This window comes from Plecotus auritus (assembly GCF_963455305.1).
Source record: "Plecotus auritus genome assembly, chromosome: 9".
Classification (NCBI taxonomy): Eukaryota; Metazoa; Chordata; class Mammalia; order Chiroptera; family Vespertilionidae; genus Plecotus; species Plecotus auritus.
This window is the reverse complement of record NC_137783.1, coordinates 44,512,883-44,534,069: the sequence shown is the minus strand read 5'-3', so window position 1 is coordinate 44,534,069 and position 21,187 is coordinate 44,512,883. Positions and strand designations below refer to the sequence as shown.

The following is a 21,187-nucleotide window of genomic DNA, read 5'->3' as shown; positions in this document are numbered from 1 at the left end:
GAGTCATTTTGGATAGCAGAAGAACGTCCAAAAAGTGAATTAATTTTAGTTATTTTGGATGAAAATTTTTCTCATATAAATTTAAAACATTTTACTATCTTAAACAGAAAATTCAACCCTTTCTTGATGAATCAGGGTCATTATTATGAAAACTAGAGGCCCAATGCACGAAATTCATGCAAAAGTAGGCCTTTCTTCCCCTGGCTGCCGGCACCAGCTTCCCTCTGGCACCCGGGACCCGGGCTGGCTTCCCTCCGGCCACTCATAGGCACCTGAGACCTGGGCTTTACTCCAGCCCTGGCTTCGTCCGGAAGGACGCCCCTAATGATGTCTGGTCTAATTAGCATATTACCCTTTTATTATTATAGGTCATTTTTTATATTATGTTGTATCCTAGGAAGTCTCAGCATTTATTCAATTGAAACTCTTTATTTTCCTTACACTACGACTGGCAAGGTTGTACTTAGGTCCCTCCCTCTATAGTTTGTCTCCTCCCCCACTTTTAGGCTAAGAACTTTGCCTTTTCCCCATGTCTTAGCGTGGGCTGCCATAACAAAATACCATAGAAGGCATAGCTTAAACAGAAACTTATTCTCTTACAGTTCTTGGGCACTCCAAAATTAAGGTGCCAGCATGACAGAGACACTAATCCCACCATGAGGGCCCTCGTGGCCTATTCTAATAACCTTTCAAAAGCCCCATCTCCAAATATCATCACATTTTGGGTTAGGGCTTCAACATCTGAACATCTGAAAGGGTGTGTGTGGCAAGATTCTACCTATAATGCACCCTTCACCCATTCAAACTTGAAGTTTCTAATCTGCTGGGTTTGAAAATCGGTGATGTGCTTAAGAGAATGCTATGTAAAATAAGAGCAAATAGGCAGAGAGGGGGCCTGATAGCTTTCCAATGAACAAAGGGAAGGAAATTTAGTGGATGGACTTTGCATATCTGTTGTGTCACCCCCACTTTTTTTGTCACTACTAAGTTTCAGAGAGGTGAGGTTTCATTTTGAAATGTTCTTACCAACATTAAATTTGCAAGTCATAACAAGATTACTCTCACTTCTGCAATACACCAAGCGTAGAAACTGGAGATGAAGTGTTAGAAAAAAGCACAGATAAAAGTAAGCTTTCTATTTCTAAATTACATATTAGCAATAACATATGCATTAAAAACTATAATTGAATCAACTAGGAAATAAGTAATAGAGATTCTACCTATATGTGTGAAGTACAAGAGAAACTTTGAAAAACTTCTTTGATTGCATCGGTGATAAGATACATTTTTTACAACTTTGTCAATATATGTCACATATAATTCATTCATTCAAAGTTTTAGTACATCCACAGAATTGTGCAACCATCACCACAATCAATTTTCGAACATTGTCATCATCCTCAAAAGAAAACCCACACATATTTAGCAGTCCCTCTCCATTTTCTTCCAACCTCCTCCAGTCCTAGGAACTGTTTTCTGTCTCTATAGATTTGCCTGTTCTGGACATTTCATATCAATGGAATCATATGTGGTCTTTTTATGACTGCCTCTTCCATTTGCATAATATTATCACGATTCATCCATGCTTAGCATTTATCAGTACTTTATTTTTTATTGCTAAATAACATTCTATTGTAGGTATTTATCATTTAATCAGTTGATGGATATCTGGGTTGCTTTCATTCTGAATACTGCTCCTACAAACATTCATGTACAAGTTTTGTGTGGACATAGAATGTGGTAAACTGAGAGGGGAGGAGAAGTGAGGTAGAAAGTAATGAAAAGTGTCCTAGATTCCTCATCTTTCATTGGCAATCAATGGTATTATCTAATATTAAGAAATCAAGAAATTGTGGTATACAGCAACAGTGGTAACCAATAAAAGCACTATAAACAAACTATTAAAAGCAGTTGTCGCCCTGACCGGTTTGGCTCAGTGGGTAGAGCGTCGGCCTGTGGACTGAAGGGTCCCAGGTTCGATTCCCGTCAAGGGCATGTACCTTTGGTTGCGGGCACATCCCCAGTGGGGGGTGTGCAAGAGGCAGCTGATCCATGTTTCTCTCTCATTGATGTTTCTCTCTCATTGATGTTTCTAACTCTCTGTCCCTCTCCCTTCCTCTCTGTAAAAAATCAATAAAATATATATTAAAAAAAAAAAAAGCGCAGTTGTCTACTGACATTTTACTTTGCATTTTATGTACTTCTCTTCAGTTCGATTTTTCTTTTTTCTATTTTGTTTTTAAAATGTGCATGTATTGCCTGGCTGCCCAGCTGGCATGGCTCAGTGGTTGAACATTGACCTATGAACCAGGAGGTCATGGTTCCATTCCTGGTCAGGGCACATGCCAGGGTTGTGGGCTCGATCCCCAGTGTAGGGCGTGCAGTGGGTAGCCAGTCAATGATTCTCTCTCATCACTGATGTTTCTATCTCTCTCTCTCCCTTCCTCTCTGAAATCAATAAAAATATCTATATATATAAAAGCCTAAGCGATTGTTCAACTGGTAGCTATGATGCACACTGACCACCAGGGGGGCTGACACTCAACGCATAGGCATAGAAACATGGAACAGACTGATGAATCTCAGAGGGAAGGGGAGAGGAGGGAGGGCGGGAAGAGATTAACCAAAGATCTTATATGCATTACTAGAGGCCTGGGTCCCTCAGCCTGGCCTGCAAGGACCAGGCCGAAACCAGCAGTCCCACATCCCCCCAAGGGGTCCCGGATTACAAGAGGGTGCAGGCCAGGCCGAGGGACGCCACTGGTGCACGAATCCATGCACTGGGCCTCTAGTATTTAAAATAAAATAAAATGTGCATGTATTACTTTAGTTTTCATGTCTGGATTTCAGAACAAACAGAAACTTTTAGATCTAGGGTTAGCATTAGATATTTATAAATTTTCTTTATCCCTTGGTGACCAGATATTAGGACAAATCTAGTATCTTGAGCCAGCATGTTCTTGATACTGACATTACAAGCAAACACAACAGTAATACCATGTCCCTTTGATGGAGATTAGAAAAAAAGCTTCTCTACCTGTTGATCTAAAAACTAGTGAATTTTCAAGTTGCACAGGACAAAAAGGCCAATGAATGAGGCCCAAAATTATGCTTGCCAAGATGGTTAATACAGAAACAAGGTCATTCCAGTCTAAGGGCCTCTTCCAAGGCCAAGCGGCTTAGTTTAAGTGATAATCTAAGCATTAAGCTATGTACCTAAGAAATTGTGTAACTTGAAATAAAACCACCTAAAGAATGTCCACTGTAACATGGCTAACTGACAAGGCAGAAGTTAACTCTACTTTCAGAGTGTTCCCATCATAAATTCTGTTTAACTAAGGCTGCTTCCAGAATCAGAATTAAGCACACACTCATGCAAATGGAGAGCTGAGAACAGAAATATAAGTTGCCCAAATTGCATAGCTTAAATGAGATGGTGACAAAACCCTCCAAGAAGGCTGAGATGGACCTACACCCTCATACCAAGAGCCCCAGGCAAGAAGGGAAAGCGTGGAGTCAAATGGGGCCTCCCTCAGGGGACTGTCTCCATTGAAGAGGAAAATCTTTCCCAGAAAACCCTAGCCAACTTCCCCCTACATCTCATTTGGCCAGAACTGGGTCAGATGCCCACTAGAATGAAAACTGGGGAAGCTATAGATTTGTCATGGTGTACATCCTGGGGCCTGCACACTGCCATTAAAAAAAATGAGGATAGACTGGAGGAGAATAATGGCGGCGGAATAGACAGACGTGTTCCGAGCCTTGTCCCGGAGCAGAAAGAAAGAACAGCTGAGGGTCGCGCAAGGAGTGTTTGTTGGCTGGTTGGGAGACAGCTGAATTCCAGAAGGAGGTGGGGGACTGCTGAACGGGGTTCCCCTGACCTGGCAGCAAGAACTGCGGCTGGGTCCCCTCCCGGAGCTGCGGGCTTGGACGCGGAGTCTGCGCCATCTTGATCCGGAAAGTGGAGCTTATCTGAAGCCTGAGAATCCACAACTGCGGCACCCCAGGAACAGCTGCGAGCCCCAGAACAACGCTCCCCAACTGGCGCAAGCACACGGGTTCAGAGAAGCTCTACACTCCACCACGGAAAGGTCAGATTTCGCCTGGGATAAGGTGAGGTCTCTGGTCCCGGCGGGAGAGAGGAACGCGCGTTTTGCGGGAGCTGGAGGACCAGGGAAGTCTGTGTCTAGAAAAATCCGTGGCTGTAGGGGCTGGCGTGATCTGTGACTGTGGAAAGGGGTCCTCAGAGCTGCTAAGAGAAGGGCACTCTAAAAAGCAACCCATTTTGATCTGAAGTGCAGGGACACCCTAAGAATTTCAGGCAGTCCAGACTTACGCGCAGCCCGTGCGCTCCCTGGGTGCCTGGGCTCACTCGCAGTCCCGGAGTTCGCACACTTGGGCTTTTTTCCTCTTCAAATCCTTGCTTCTGATTACTAAGCCCAATACATAGGATCACCCAGTTGGGGACACCCTGGGAGACTGCAGGGGAAGGTTGTTTTTCTGGAACCTGGGGATCGGAGCGGGGAGTGACCATCAGAGAGTCAGCTCTGAGGCAGACCACTCCCACAGGCCCGAGTGCCACAGGGAAAGAAGGCTCTAACACTCCCTAGAGAGGCCATAGATAGACCCGGAAGTCAATCCAGAAACACTGCCACCCAGGGGCTGAATCACAAATTGACTCTTGTGTAATCAAAAATAAAGGAATACGAGAAATTAAGACACACCGCCTGCTTAAAATCAGGACTGGCTTACAACACCGAAGAGCAGTGGATCGCAGGGAACTGCAATACTGTCTGGACTGAGAAACAGGCGTGCCAAACAGAAAAACAGAGGAAGTGAATGACCTTCACTACTCCACATTTTATTTTTACCTTTTATTTTTTTTATTTTTTTATTTTTTTTTAATTTTCATTTTTTGCATCTTTTAATCAAGAAACTTTTTTTTCTTTTTTCATCACTTGATTTTACCTTTTTAATGATTACATTTTTATTTTCAATCCGTATTATTACTACTGCTATTTTATCTTTTTTTTTTTTTTTTAAAGTGTCATTTTATTTTCTCTTCATTTTATTTTGGGATTAGGGTTCTACATTCTATTTTTTATCTTTCCTTTAGCATCGTTTTACTCTATCTCAACTCTACCTTTAGGCCATCACTCTCTTCCTAACCTCCCCCTTTTCAGTGTCCTGTTTGTCTTACCCTTTTACTGCTTTAGATTTTCCCTATTCTTTCTGTTTACCCCTTGTTAAAATTTCACCCTACTTACATATCTAATCTCCAATCCCCTGCTCCAAGTCCACATACACCTCTCCCTTCGCTGTCTGAGTTATCCATAAACTTGTCCTTATCTCTGTCATTTTGTTGTTGTTTGCTTGAATGTAGATTATATCCAATTTTTATGCTTTTTTTGTGAGATTGTTTTGCTTATTCTTCTTTTGTTTATTCTTTTGTTTGTTTTGTGCTTCAGCTTAACCTTGCCTCACTCCATATTAGTTGGTGTTGTAGTTTGTACTAATCCCCAGGCACTTGTTGCTGGCATTTACTGGGATTAGTGATTGTTCTATTGGAGTTTTATCCCCAATATATATATAGTCTGTTCCCCTTTCTCTCTTAGTCAATTTCTTGTCTCTTACTTTTTTTTTTCTCTTTACTTTCCCTTTTCCCAATTTCATTTTCACACTCCTTTTTTCTTTTTTTCTTTCTTTCTTTCTTTTTTCCTCTTCTTCTTTCTCTCCTATCACCTAATTTGCCTTTCTCTGGTGGTCACCTTTATTGGAGGTTATTAATATCGTGAATACATTCCTGTTCAGTGCCTTGTGAGTTGTACCTGGTAGTGCTGTATTTTGTGCCTTTAAATCAACCCAGGAGAGAGAGAACTACATAACCAGACACCCAGAGAAGAGAGACCATGGGGAGACAAAGAAGCAGCCCGCATATGAAAGAAAAGCAGGCATCACCAGAAAAGGAAGTAAACGAAATGGAGGCAAGCAACCTTCCAGAAAAAGAATTCAGAGAAATGGTCATAAGGTGGCTGAAAAGAATGGAAGACAAATTCGACAATATGAGCAAGAAACAAGAGGAAATGAAGAAGAACCAAGAAGAAATGAAAAATGACATCGCTGCTGTAAAGAACTCAATAGAAAGCATCAAGAGTAGACTAGAAGAAGCAGAAGACCGCATCAGTGAGCTAGAAGACAAGATGGAAAAAAATACCCAAGAAAAGCAACTTCTAGAAAAAAAAATTAAAAGGCAGGAGGAGAGTCTAAGGGAACTTTGGGACAACACGAAACAAAACAACATCCGCATAATAGGGGTTCCAGAAGGAAAGGAAGCTGAGCAAGGAATAGAAAACCTCTTTGAAGAAATAATGACAGAAAATTTCCCAGATATAGGGAAGAAAAAACCCACACAAATCCAAGAAGCTCACAGAGTCCCAAGCAAAATGAACCCCAAAAGACCGACGCCAAGGCACATTATAATTAAATTGGCAAACACCAACGACAAAGTAAGAATCTTAAAAGCAGCAAGAGAGAGACAGAAAGTTACATACAAAGGAACCCCCATCAGACTAGCAACTGATTTCTCAACAGAAACTCATCAGGCCAGAAGGGAATGGAATGAAATATACAAAGTCATGCAAAGGAAGGGGCTGAATCCAAGAATACTGTACCCAGCAAGGCTGTCAATCAAAATTGAAGGTGAAATCAGGAGCTTCACAGACAAAAAAGGACTAAGGGAATTTATTACCACCAAACCAGCAATGCAAGAAATGCTAAAGGGTCTACTGTAAAAAAAAAAAAAAAAAAAGAAAGAAAGAAAGAAAGAAACAGGAAGCGAAGAAGTAACACAGGGGTAAAGAATAGGAATGGCGACAAATAAGTACCTATCAATAATAACTTTAAATGTAAATGGATTAAATGCCCCAATCAAAAGACATAGGGTAACAGATTGGATAAGAAAACACGACCCATATATCTGCTGTCTACAAGAAACCCACCTCAGAAAAAAAGACGCACACAGACTGAGGGTGAAGGGATGGAAAAAGGTTTTCCAGGCAAATGGAACTGAAAAAAAAGCTGGGGTAGCAATACTTATTTCTGACAAATTAGATCTCAAACTGAAGGACATAACAAGAGATAAGGAAGGCCATTTCATAATACTAAAGGGAGCAATCCAACAAGAAGAAATAACTCTGGTAAACATATATGCACCCAATACAGGAGCACCCAAATACATAAAAAAACTCCTGGAGGATATCAAGGGAGAGATTGACAGCAATACAATCATAGTAGGAGACTTTAATACCCCACTATCACCATTGGACAAATCCTCTAAACAAAACATCAGCAAAGAAACATCAATCCTAAATGACTCACTAGACCAGATGGAATTAATTGACATCTTCAGAACATTTCACCCCAAAGCCACAGAATATACATTCTTCTCAAGCGCACATGGGTCATTTTCAAAGATAGACCATATGTTGGGACATAGGCAAAGTCTCTTCAAATTCAAGAAGATAGAAATCATATCAAGCATCTTCTCAGACCACAGTGGCATAAAACTGGAAATCAACTACAATAAAAACAACCCAAAGAAATCAAACACATGGAGACTAAACAGCATGCTATTAAACCATGACTGGGTTACCAGAGAGATCAAAGAAGAAATAAAAAACATCATGACAACAAATGACAATGAAAACACTACAATCCAAAATCTATGGGACACAGCGAAAGCAGTCTTGAGAGGGAAGTTCATAGCTCTACAAGCCTACGGCAAAAAACAAGAAACAGGGCTAATAAATTACCTAACCCAACAACTCAAAGAGTTAGAAAAAGAGCAACAAGAAAAGCCCAGTGTAAGCAGAAGGAAGGAAATAATAAAGATCAGAGCACAGATAAACGACATAGAGACCAAAGAAACAATACAAAAGATCAACAAAACCAAGAGCTGGTTCTTTGAAAGGATAAACAAGATTGATGAACCTCTAGCCAGGCTCACCAAGAAGCAAAGGGAGAGGACCCAAATAAACAAGATCAGAAATGAAAGAGGTGAAATAACAACAGATCCCGCCGAAATACAAAGGATTGTTAAAAAATACTACGAACAACTCTATTCCAACAAACTGGACAACCTGGAGGAAATGGACATATTCCTAGAAAAATATAACCTTCCAAAACTCAATCAGGAAGAATCTAAACAGCTCAACATGCCAGTAACTATGGAAGAAATTGAAGCAGTCATCAAAGAGCTTCCGGCAAACAAAAGCCCGGGGCCAGATGGCTTCACAGGAGAGTTCTACCAAACATTCAAGGAAGAACTAAAACCTATCCTCCTCAGACTATTCCAAAAAATTCAAGAGGAAGGAACACTTCCAAGCTCCTTCTATGAAGCCAGCATCACCCTAATACCAAAACCAGATAAAGACAACACAATGAAAGAGAATTACAGGCCAATATCCCTCATGAATGTAGATGCCAAAATCCTCAACAAAATTCTAGCAAATAGGATCCAGCAGTACATCAGAAAGATCATACACCATGACCAAGTAGGGTTTATCCCAGGAATGCAAGGATGGTTCAATATCCGCAAATCAATAAATGTGATACATCACATAAACAAATTGAGAGATAAAAATCACATAGTCATATCAATTGATGCAGAAAAAGCATTTGACAAAATCCAACACCCTTTCTTGATAAAAACTCTCAACAAGGTGGGAATAGAAGGATCATACCTCAACATCATAAAAGCTATATATGATAAACCCACAGCTAACATCATACTCAATGGGCAAAAACTAAAACCATTTCCCCTAAGAACAGGAACAAGACAGGGATGCCCACTCTCACCACTCCTGTTTGACATAGTACTGGAAGTATTAGCCACTGCAATTAGACAAGAAGAAGAAATAAAAGGCATCCAAATTGGAAAAGAAGAAGTAAAGCTGTCCTTATTTGCAGATGACATGATATTGTACATAAAAAACCCGAAAGACTCCATCAAAAAACTAACAGACTTAATAAATGAATTCGGCAATGTAGCAGGATACAAAATTAACACCAAGAAATCTATGGCATTTCTATACACCAACAATGAACTTACAGAAAGAGAGACTAAAAAAGCAATCCCATTTTCCATCGCACCAAAAAAATTAAGATACTTAGGAATAAACCTAACCAAGGAGGTAAAAGACCTATATGCGGAAAACTACAGGACACTGAAAAAAGAGATAGAGGAAGATGTAAACAGATGGAAGAACATACCATGTTCATGGATTGGTAGAATCAACATCATTAAAATGTCCATACTACCCAAAGCAATCTATAGATTCAATGCACTCCCCATTAAAATACCAACGGCGTATTTCACAGACCTAGAAAGAACTCTCCAAAAATTCATCTGGAATAAAAAAAGACCCCGAATAGCCACAGCAATCCTGAGAAAGAAGAATAAAGTAGGAGGGATCTCAATACCAGATTTCAAGCTGTATTACAAAGCCACTGTCATCAAAACAGCCTGGTACTGGCACAAGAACAGACATATAGATCAATGGAACAGAATAGAGAATCCAGATATCGACCCAAACCAATATGCGCACTTAATATTTGACAAAGGAGGCATGAGCATACAATGGAGTCAAGACAGTCTCTTTAATAAATGGTGTTGGGAAAATTGGACAGATACATGCAAAAAAATGAAACTAGATCACCAACTTACACCATACACAAAAATAAACTCAAAATGGGTAGAGGACTTAAATATAAGACGGGAAACCATAAAAATACTAGAGGAATCCACAGGCAGCAAAATCTCAGACATTTGCCAAAAGAACTTTTTCAGTGATACTGCCCCTAGGGCAATGGAAGCCAAACAGAAAATAAACAAATGGGACTACATCAAAATAAAAAGCTTTTGCACAGCAAAAGAAACCATCAACAAAACAACAAGAAACCCCACTGTATGGGAGAACATATTTGCAAATGGTATCACTGATAAAGGTTTAATTTCCAACATCTACAGGCAGCTTATACAACTTAATAAAAGGAAGATAAATGATCCAATAAAAAAATGGGCAACGGACCTAAATAGAAGCTTTTCGAAAGAAGACAGAAGGAAGGCCAAGAGACACATGAAAACATGCTCAAAGTCACTAATTATCCGAGAGATGCAAATCAAAACAACAATGCGATACCATCTCACACCTGTCAGAATGGCTATCATCAACAAATCAACAAACGACAAGTGTTGGCGAGGATGCGGAGAAAAAGGAACCCTCGTGCACTGCTGGTGGGAATGCAGACTGGTGCAGCCACTGTGGAGAACAGTATGGAGTTTCCTCAAAAAACTGAAAATGGAACTCCCATTTGACCCAGTAATCCCACTCCTAGGAATATATCCTAAGAAACCAGAAACACCAATCAGAAAGGATATATGCACCCCTATGTTCATAGCAGCACAATTTACAATAGCTAAGATTTGGAAACAGCCTAGGTGCCCATCAGCAGATGACTGGATCAGAAAACTATGGTACATCTACACAATGGAATACTATGCTGCCGTAAAAAAGAAGGAATTACTACCATTTGTAGGCACTTGGATGGAATTAGAGAACATTATGCTAAGTGAAATAAGCCAGTCAATGAAAGAAAAATACCACATGATCCCACTCATTTGGGGATAATGAAAAACATTATAAACTGATGAACAAAAAGATAGTTACAGAGGCAGTAAAGCATCAAACAGACTGTCAAATTACAGTGGTAAGGTTAGGGAGAGTTGGGGGAAATAAGAGATCAACTGAAGGACTTATATGCATGTATATAAGAGTAACCAACGGATGCAAAACATTGGGGGGTGAGGGCATGTATGGGAGTGGGGTGGGGGTGGGGGGCAATGGTAAGATATGTACACATATAATACCTTAATAAAAATTTGAAAAAAAAAAAAAAAATGAGGATATCTGGGGTAGCATAGAAGATGGAATACTATTAGATTAGAAACTAACTGTGTTTAATATTTACTTAAATTAAATAATTATTAATTTAACCAAAATGGGTTAAAATTTAAATTAGGAGGTTGGGAGGTAGAAGTACATATATTGGGAGAAGGGTGTATCCTCCTCTTCCAAAGTAGAGAATTAACTGTTAATATTAAAAAAAAAAACCAACACTGAGACATAGCATTAAATCCTGTTATCCAGAAATCCAGAGTAAACACTAGAAGAAATAGCTAACAGTTTAAAATGGTTTCTCTGGGAGTGGAAATGGAGATTAGAGGGAATGGGGCATGATGCTGCTCTATGTTATTAGTCTAATAATACTATCCTTTTCAAACCTTACTTTCACAGGTATAAAAAATAAACAGAAAAGAAAAATAAAAGGGTAAAAGCATGAATTTTGAAGACATTATGCTAACTCAAACAAGTCAGTCACAAAAGGACAATTATTTTTATATAAGTTACAAAGAGTAGTCAAATTCATAGAAACAGGTAACAGAATCGTGGTTGCCAAGGGCTGAGAGTGAGTGGATAATGGGAAGTTATTATTTAAAGGGTATGAAGTTTCCATTTGGGAAGATAAAAAAGTCCTGGAGATGTATGGTGGAGATTATTGCAAAACAATGTGAATATACTCAATGCCATGGAATTGTACACTTAAAAATGGTTAAAATGATAAATTTTGTTATGTATACTTCAACACTATAAAAAATAAACTTGATTTCAGACTTCTAGCTTCCAAATATGTGAGAATAAATTTCCGCTGTTTAAAGCCTACCCCTCTGCCCCACAAAAAAATTTAAGATCAAGAGACAGCATAAACAACAACAAAAAAAACCCTACAAGGAATTGAAGAAAAAATACAAACAAAAAAAAGATGACCCCAAAGTACTTGTAAATATACTAGTAAACATACACACAACAGACTGGCACTGCTAAGGCAGCAAAGGTCATGAGGAAGGAAGGTATCCTTCAAAACTAGAAAATGAATTAAAAAGAAACAAAGCACTTGTCAAGTAACCTTAGTATTCCATTAGGAATTCTCAACAATTCTCCATCTATGCCTCATGTAAGGGCCCACTAAGAGATCAGAAATAAAGATGAGCAAGCAGCAAAGTGCTTCTAACGAAAGGAATTCGGCCTCCGCCAACCCCCAGTAAGGGAAAATAAGAAGTGAAAATACAGAAAGGACTTATAAAGAAAGTTGTTTTCTCTGCTTTTTATTCCTTCAACTTGGGAGGGTGATAAAAGCCTGTGTTTGACTGATTAAAGCACATTCCTGAACGAACTTCAGTTTTAAACATCTGTTCTTCACGGAGGCTCTGGAGGAAAAAGACTCTTACTACTAAAAGCTCTATGCCAGATAAAGTAGAGGAAACTAAAAGCTGCCTAATTCAGTATCCTCCAGGGAGGCTGATGGTGGCCAGCCCATGTTCAGTGTGTGCAACCATGAATTCCTAATGTGCTAATAAAACCAAGAAAGGTACAATTTTTACATCAACAAAAGGAACAATGGGAGACTCAGGATCTAATAACTTAGTGTATGACCAAAATTATTGTGGCAAATGGAAAACATCCACGGTTTCTGTAAAGCCAATCCTACTGTCTTTTGACTAACTCCAAGTCTCAATAACTTCCGGGAGCAAAGATTTCGAAGATATGAAGGTCAAAGGATGGCTCCCTGCCCAATCACTTAGGACACTGCCATAACAGAATACACACCTAGGCTGAAAGGGAAGTTGATAATGACTCTGCTCCTATTCAGAAGGTCCAGCGTTAAAAGAAGCCTTAGAGAGCATCTGCATGCAGGAAGCCTGTTATTTTACAGGTGAAGAAACTAATATCCAGAGAAGTTAAAAGTATTTGTGGAGATCACAGTGACACAGGAGTTTGGAAATCAACATAAATAAGCAAATATGGTTCTCTTGAGTCTTGGCTGCAAAAAATGAATGGAAACAAATGATCTTTTAAGCTAGTATCAGGTCCAAAATGGTGTATGAACCACAAATTAACTTTAAATGTAATCTGATTTTAAGTCTATCTAGCTTTGACCATCAGAAAATCTGGATCAAAATAAAGTATATCAAATATGTCCACTTCTGCTTAGGCTTGAACATTCATCTTGAATTAAATTTTCTCTATACACAAAATGCCTGGCCCTAACTGCAGGAAATGCTGGTTGGGATCCAACTGCAATCTGGATCCATTCTTTGGACTAGATTTCACAGATGCTGTGGCTCAGCCTGTCTGTAATGCTAATAATTAATGAAGGATCACTGCTATTGGTATGGGGAAAGTACTCAGATTCAAATCTGGCTTTCACTCCAACAATTTGCTTTCCTCCCAAGTTCACTTGCCTTAGGCACTTCTTATTAAGAACTAGAGGCCTGGTGCATGAAATTCGTGCAGGGGGGGGGGGGAGTGTCCCTCAGCCTAGCCTGCACCCTCTCCAATCTGGGACCCCTCGAGAGATGTCCGACTGCCCATTTAGGTCCGATCCGGGCAGTCAGACATCCCTCTCACAATCCAGGATTGCTGGCTCCCAACTGCTCGCCTGCCTGCCTTCCTGATTGCCCCTAACCACTTCTGCCTGCCAGCCTGATCACCCCTAACCACTCCCGTCAGCCTGATTGCCCCTAAATGCCCTCCCCTGCAGGCCTGGTCCCCCGCAACTGCTATCCCCTGCAGGCCTGGGTCCCCCCCAACTACCCTTTCCTGCAGGCCCTGTTGCCCCCAACTTCCCTCCTCTGCCGGCATGGTCACCCCTAACTACCCTCCCCTGCAGGCTTGATCGCCCCCAACTGCCCTCCCTTGCAGACCTGGTCTCTCCCAACTGCCCTCCCCTGCTGGCCATCTTGTGTCCACATGGGGGCAGCCATCTTGTGTGTTGGAGTAATGGTCAATTTGCATATTACTCTTTTATTAGATAGGATAGAGGCCTGGTGCACGGGTGGGGGCCAGCTGGTTTGCCCTGAAGGGTGTCCCGGATCAGGGTGGGGGTTCCCTTGGGGCGTGGGGCGGCCTGGGCCAGGGGCCTGTGATGGTTTGCAGGCCGGCCATGCCGCCCCGGTGACCCAAGCAGAGGCCCTGGCATCTGGGATTTATTTATCTTCTATAATTGAAACTTTGTAGCCTTGAGCGGAGGCTAGGGCCGGGCCAGAGCAGGCAGAAAACTTGGCTTCCTCCATTGCCGGGGAAACCCAAGCCTTCTGCTCACTCAGTGACTGGCCGCCATATTGGTTGAGTTAATTTGCATATTCACTCCTGATTGGCTGGTAGGCATGGCTTGTGGGTGTAGCGGAGTGATGGTTAATTTACATGTTTCTCTTTTATCAGTGTAAATAAAAAACCAGGCCTGGCCAGTGTGGCTTAGTGGTTGAACATCAACCTATGAACCAGGAGGTCACAGGTTCGATTCCTGTCAGGGCACATGCATGGGTTGCAGGCTCAATCCCCATGTTGGGGTTGTGCTGGAGGCAGCCAAACATTGATTATCTCTCATCATTGATGTTTCTCTCTCTACCTCTCCCTTTCTCTATGAAATCAACAAAACCATATTTTTTAAAAAATTGAAAATGGTGCCCTAGCCAGTTTGGCTCAGTGAATAGAGCGTTGGCCTGGGGACTGAAGGGTGCTGGGTTCAATTCCCAGTCAGGGCACATGCCGGGGTTGCAGGCTTGATCCCCAGTGGGGGGCATGTGGGAGACAGTCGATCAATGATTCTCTCATTATCGATGTTTCTATCTCTCTCTCCCTCTCCATTCCTATCTGAATGCAATAAAAATATTTGGGGAAAAAACTGAAAATGGTAACCTAGGCTTCACCTATTCAATTAAGTTGAAAGTCTGAAAGTCTCAACTGACTTTTGTCCTAGTATAAATGGTGCAACAAAAGTCTTTTAAGTATGAATTTGTTCTTCTGAAGTCTTGAAAAAGTTCTGCCATTTACCAAGAAACTATTCTGTTCGGGCTCCCTTCCTCTCCAATCAGCAGAACTAGCTTTCCCCACGTTAACTTTACCCTGTCTGATATGCAAACCTTAAGCAGGAATTAAGCCTACAGTGTCTGTAAAGCATGCAAGACCCCCTACTATAAAACTGTCCCTAAGACTCCAGTCCTCAAAGTCTTTGCTAAATAACCCCTGGGAGAGCTAGCTTACAGATTTGTCCCTTTTCATCCTTCCTATTAGACACTTCCACCTTGCACAGGTCTGTCCTGCACGCTGCAGCACCAACTTGTAAGAGCCCTGTCTTCTCTTGCCAGAATACACCTGGCTTAAAGCACTGCTGAGTACCTTCAGGATGAGGACTTGCTTACTGCCTTCTCCAGGCTCAGAATTCAGTTTCTCATCAGCAAAACTGCACCCAACATAAAAAAATAAAGTACATCTTCTTTAATATATCCTTTGGCTGCTGATGAATATGAGACTAAAGCTGACACTCCCATGGACTGGCAACACATGTTAAATTGTGTTACTCTGAGATAAGTAAATGCCATCTTCCTTGAATACAAGGCAAAATGACTGACACCTTTCATTATGTTTTCCATGCACTTCTCACATGTATTAATGGAAGCCCTTTCGTTAATTAACGAAAGCTAGAGAGCCAAAGAGTACATTTGTTTGTTCAGAAGTTTTTGGCCTAGAATAAAATCAGCCCAAGGTCACTGAATTAGAAATTTTACAACTGTCAGAAACTGCCCTTCCTTCCCCATATCTACACACTGAGCTCTATTCATCTCTACTAAGAAACCAGATTAAAACTCAGGACTCCCCCAAAGTACTCTTATTTTATTAACCATCTGAACAGATTATTTCCCCTTCTCTCTGCCTTCTCCTTGGTTTACTGACCCTTCCAATGGCCTTCAGGTAATTCTGGCCCAGTGAACCAATAACAACAACTCTGGCAGAGAAAGAGTAAAGTCATGAACAAGATTTCAGGCCATCATAGTTAGTTCCCCTCTGGTGCTCTTGTTATGGCAACAGCATATTTTTCCACAGCTGATGAGGCTGTTATGCAGGGAAAAAAGGCAGAAAGGCTAAAAGAGGTATCTATATTTCTGCTCATTCCCCAGAGCACAAGTCTCCCTGAAGGAGACAGTTCAGAATTTACAAAAGGAATAAGGTAGCAGAAAAAATCGCATTAGCTAGCATTCCAGAGGTAGAAAAGTCTCTTTAAATGTCTGAAAACTTCCTTTTTCAGCAAAATAAGCATCTTATGATAGCAGGAGAAAACTGGGATAGGGATAGGACACTAAATTTGAGGCTACCCACTGCCATTAATTAGCAGTATGGCACTCACTAACAAGTTACTTAATTTCTCAGGGCCTCAATTTCTCTCAGCTAACCAGTGTTGTGAGAGTGAAGCCAAATAATAACTTTCCGTTCCATTGAGGCTAGAAGTAGTTTCTCAAAGAACCAAAATAAAATAAAATCCAAGGGCATTTTTTCTTGCTTTTAAATTATTCAACAAAAATTTTTCTCTTCCCTAATAATGAAAAAGCAACATGAGAAATCTAAGAGATTACAGCGAGTGTGTTTTCACCCACCTCTCATTTCTCAAACTGCAGGAAGGCAATTTTGAGAAACCTTTCTAAGGGTAGGCTATATCCTCTGATCCCCAATGAATAAAGAACTCAAGAGGGGAGAGATGGAGATAGTTAAGTTCACTATGTTGTGAAAGTCCCTGCTCATTCTGATAATTAGGGCAGTGGTTCTCAACCTTCCTAATGCCGCGACCCTTTAATACAGTTCCGCAAGTTGTGGTGACCCCCAACCATAAAATTACTTTTGTGGCTATTTCATAACTGTAATTTTGCTACTGTTATGAATCATAATGTAAAATCTGTGTTTTCTGATGGTCTTAGGCGACCCTGCTAGCGGTTCTCAACCTGTGGGTGGGAGAACCACTGCTGTAGAGCCTAAGACCATCGGAAAACACATTTACATTACAATTCATAACAGGAGCAAAATTACAGTTATGAAGTAGCCACGAGAATAATTTTATGGTTGGGGGTCACCACAACATGAGGAACTGTATTAAAGGGTCGAGGCATTAGAAAGGTTGAGAACCACTGATTTAGGGCATTCAACACATCAACTGTTATCTTGGAAGGCTCTGACATGTATATGTCTCCAAGTCTGAGACAGGAAATGCTAATCCCCTTCCTTCCCAGTAAACAGATTTCCAGGACAAACCTACTGACTCTAATTTTTCTAAATGTTTTCAAGTCTGAAATATATGTTAGCACTTAACTCTATACAAGTATTTAGTTCTAGAACTAAAAACCATTTCCATCCTCGATACCCACCAAGATTTTTAAGACCATTCAGCCCTGGCCAATGTGGCTCGTTGGTTGGAGCAGTGTCTTGTGCACTGAAAGGTCACGGGTTCCATTCAGGTCAGGGCATACCCAGGATGGCGTAAGGGAGGCAGCTGATCGATGTAAAACATTGATGTCTGACTCTCTCTCTTTCCCTCTCTAAAATCAACAAAAACATATCCTTGGATGAGGATTAAAAAAAATATTTTAAAACCATTCAGAGCAAGCATTGCATTTCCTACTTTTGTCTGTAGTCCTCCTTTGTGCAAAGCACTGCACTGGGCCCACAAAACTCACTTCCAAGATACCTAACCACATTAATTCAGGTATCTGGAGGAGACCAAAAAACAACAAACTGTCTTACCCTGGTTCTGGGAAATAAAATTATATTGGGGGGGGGGGGATGAGGAAGACAGAGGAATGTAACAAGAGAAAGGAACAAATCATGAGGGCAGAAAATTTCCAAATGGGAAATTGAATCAATAAGTATTAAACATCTCAACTGCACTGCGTTAACTGCTATAAAATAGTGACTAAATCCAATCATAACAGTGCTATATCCTCTCAACACATTATGTAAATCTTTATGTTAAAAATCCAAAGAGCATGATGTATTCTACCATATAAATACAGGCTTAATATAATAGATGAGCTAACATGACAAGTATTTAAATCTGAAAAACAAACAACAACTGTGTGTGTAGAGACTATCTGAAGGCAGGTTCAATGATATTTGAGAAAGTGTGTTGGGCCAATCAATCAGTATTCTTGGCAGAATCTTCCCAAGCATTTTAGGAACTAATCCAAACTACTAGACTGGATTCTATCTTTAAAGCAAAACCTAAAGACTGTGCCCTTATTTTAAAAGCATGGTAGCTTGGCTCTTTGAAATATGCCAAAAGGGCGACCCGCTGTGCCTCTTCCCTCAGGGGAATAATTTCTAAATATCAGTGATTTTTCAACCGGTGTGCCACAAGAATTTAAAAACGTGCCATACCTGACTAGTCAGGGGCAATGACCTCTTTTCCCTTAAGATTGTCAAATAAAAAATGACAACAGCCAATACAATAGCCATCCGGTGTGCATGAATAAAAATTACATCTATTTTTTGTCAGATCCGCAAAAAATATTTTTTGGTATGCTGTAGATTTTAGTAATTAGGTTATGTGTGCCATGAGATGAAAAAAGTTGAAAAATCACTGCTATAAAGCTAAAAGTTTAATTCCTTCCCCCAAACAAATGAACAGTTGAGTTGCAATTATTACCATGACATATCTTCTGAACTGCTGGAAGCAGAGGCATTTACTGACCACAAAGAATTCTCTAAGTTATAAATTCCTTTCCATCACCTCAGAAAACAATATCCATTCCTTAAAAACTGTCAGTTCAAGATTAAGATGACACTATTTGGAGCAGATTCTGCTCTGCAAAAATCTTTCACAATTAAAAAGCAAGGTCTCAACATGTTCAGGGGCTGGCCTTAAATAGATCAGGTGAGGAGGGAGGTTTCTCCAATGAAGTAAGCCACCTCACTAAGAAATTCCACTGTTTTGCAGTTAAAACCTTCCTTAAACTCAGCTCTCCACGCATGAACTTCTCTGGCCCAGGTCATTTTAAAAAGTCTTCCAAGCCAGCCACCCCTCCTCCTAGAGCCTGGCTAGATTCCTCTGTAGAACTATCTCCCAGATTTTTATCCCTTGTTGGCAAGGATGTCTTCTTACTCTAAGGTCCCTTCTATTGTGCAACGAAATCAAGGATCGCCAAGGCCTAACTGAGCGGGTTTGGGTGTAATACAACTGGTGAGCCCAGCCTACGGGAACGACCCAGCAATCCTGGAGACTGCAGGGGCTGCCAGCACAGTCCCAACCCTCTAGTGACCAGGCACCCTATCACCAAAAGAAGGCAAAGTCCCGAAGTTAAAAACGAAGCACCATTCCCTTCAGTAAGGTCCCTCAAGATCTCTTTCCAGTCTCCTCCCTTTGGAGAACAGCCCAGTCAGGGGACACAACCTTTGAGCTCCCTTTTCCCCTGACCAATTCAAGGCTTCACCTCTACCCCAGTGTTCTTCCTTGTAAACAGTTCCTGGTCGTATTTTGAAAAGCAATGCCCAGGAACCTTACCCTGCACTGCCCCTTCCTCGAAATCAAGCAATCCCACTGGCCTGGTCCCCCCCCCCCCCCTTAATAATGGCCTCTTCAATCTATCTCCAAGCCCGTCGCTGCCAAAATGCTACCCACTTATGACTGCCAGCGCTCTACCACCTCCACCTCCTTTCCCTTGGCTATTACTTGAGCATTACTTTATCATCACTGTCCTCCAGCCTGGGACTCCCCCCGCCCGTGGGGCCTCGTCCGCAAAGTAAACAATGCTGTCAAAGCAGGATAAGCTGGGCGAGGCTTCCAAACTCCGCATTCCAGCCTACTCCTTGTGTTCTAAAAGCAGCAAAACAAGTCGTCGCAGGGTCCCAGGAGCGAATTCCTCTTCCCAACTTCCTTTCTTAAAAGGCCTAGCAGACAGCTCCAAAATCAAGTATTAATGTGCACAAATGCACAACACGCAAGAGGAAGAGGCAATGCAGAATGAGTGCAAGGCCAAGTGCAGACGAATTTGCCCGGGAGGAGTCGGAGAAGGGGGAGAAAACTAGGTCGAGTGCCACGAAGCGGGAACAAGGGCATTTTTTTTTTTTTTTTTTGCAAAGAAGGGCCACGTTTCCAGAGTGGGCGCGCGCTCAATCGAGCTGCGAGCGAGAGAGAACGCGAAGTTAAGGTTCCCGAAAGCAGTCCCACGGGGTTTTGGTGGAGCTGGGCAGGTTGGGTCGGGCCAGTTGGCCCAAGCCAGCGGCCCAGCGTGGACACGCCCTGAGTTAAAGGACCGTGGCGGGAGGCTGGGGAGACAGGGCGGAGGTAGCTGTCTGCAGGTTCGGGGAGCTGTGGGCCGTAGGGTGCCCGGGGTCGGGGGTCGCTCACCTCCGGGTGTGGTGGAGAAGAGCGTCCCTCCGGGCGTGGTGCAATAGTCATGAGGTAGCTGCGCGGCGTCGCTGATGGGCACGGTGCGAGTGGGGATGGCACGGCTCTGGCTGGGCTGGTGGCCGCTGCCGGCGGACGAGGACATGGCTCTGGGCGTGGGATCTCGGCTTTGTGCGGCGGGAGAGCAGGCAGGCGGCGGCAGAGGCGGCGGCGGCGGCGGCGGCTGGGGGCTCGGACTCCTCCGGCAGCCCTGGCGCGCGGAAGGGCAGGCGGGGCTCAGCGCGCTCCGCTCGCACCTCTCAGGCTTCCTCTCGTTCTCTCGTCCCGCTCCGCTCCCGCCGCCGCCCTCTCAGCCGCCGCCGCCGCCGCCGCCTGGTTCTCCGGCCTCCGCCAGCAGCCTCAGCAGCAGGAGCAGCGGCAGCAGCGGCGACGACGACCGGAAGCGGGTGAAGGCGGGAGCCAGAGGGAGTTCGGGGAAGCGATTCTTCCGGAAATGAGGTTGACGTGGGAGGGACCTCGGCGACAAGGGGGCGGGGCGGGGCCGAGCCGGGGCCACCTCTCCGCCGCCTCGGGCCGGAGGTGTGCGGGATGGGACCTGCGCGAAGTGTTTGTGAGCCCCGCGAAGGTAGGCACGGAAAACTTACTGGTTTCTTTGTTTTAATTGTCAGTTAGCACTACTTTACTTGAGCTGACTTCTGATTCCTAACCATCTAAACAAAGTGTAGTTTTACTTTTAATTGCTCAATAATAAATGTAGGCAGGCAATGTATGCATGATATATTAAAGAACAAATCAGAGTAGAAAGGTTTATGGTATCACCCAGTTTCCAAATTCCCCTTTCCAGGGGGAACCACTGGTACCAGTTTATTGTGTGTCCTTCTAGAAACAGTCTCTGTAT

The 21,187-nt window shown here is 42.3% G+C and overlaps 1 protein-coding gene across 1 annotated transcript in view; it reads right to left on the bottom strand.

The window, feature by feature from the left end:
- EIF4EBP2 (eukaryotic translation initiation factor 4E binding protein 2) overlaps positions 1 to 20,737 on the bottom strand; it is a 28,315-nt gene extending 7,578 nt beyond the window's left edge. The window contains exon 1 of the mRNA XM_080687522.1: positions 20,290 to 20,737. Coding sequence (XP_080543648.1) covers positions 20,290 to 20,434 — 145 coding nt within the window. The 5' untranslated portion in view covers positions 20,435 to 20,737. The remainder of the gene's footprint in view (positions 1 to 20,289) is intronic.
- Between the last annotated feature and the right edge of the window lie 450 nt (positions 20,738 to 21,187).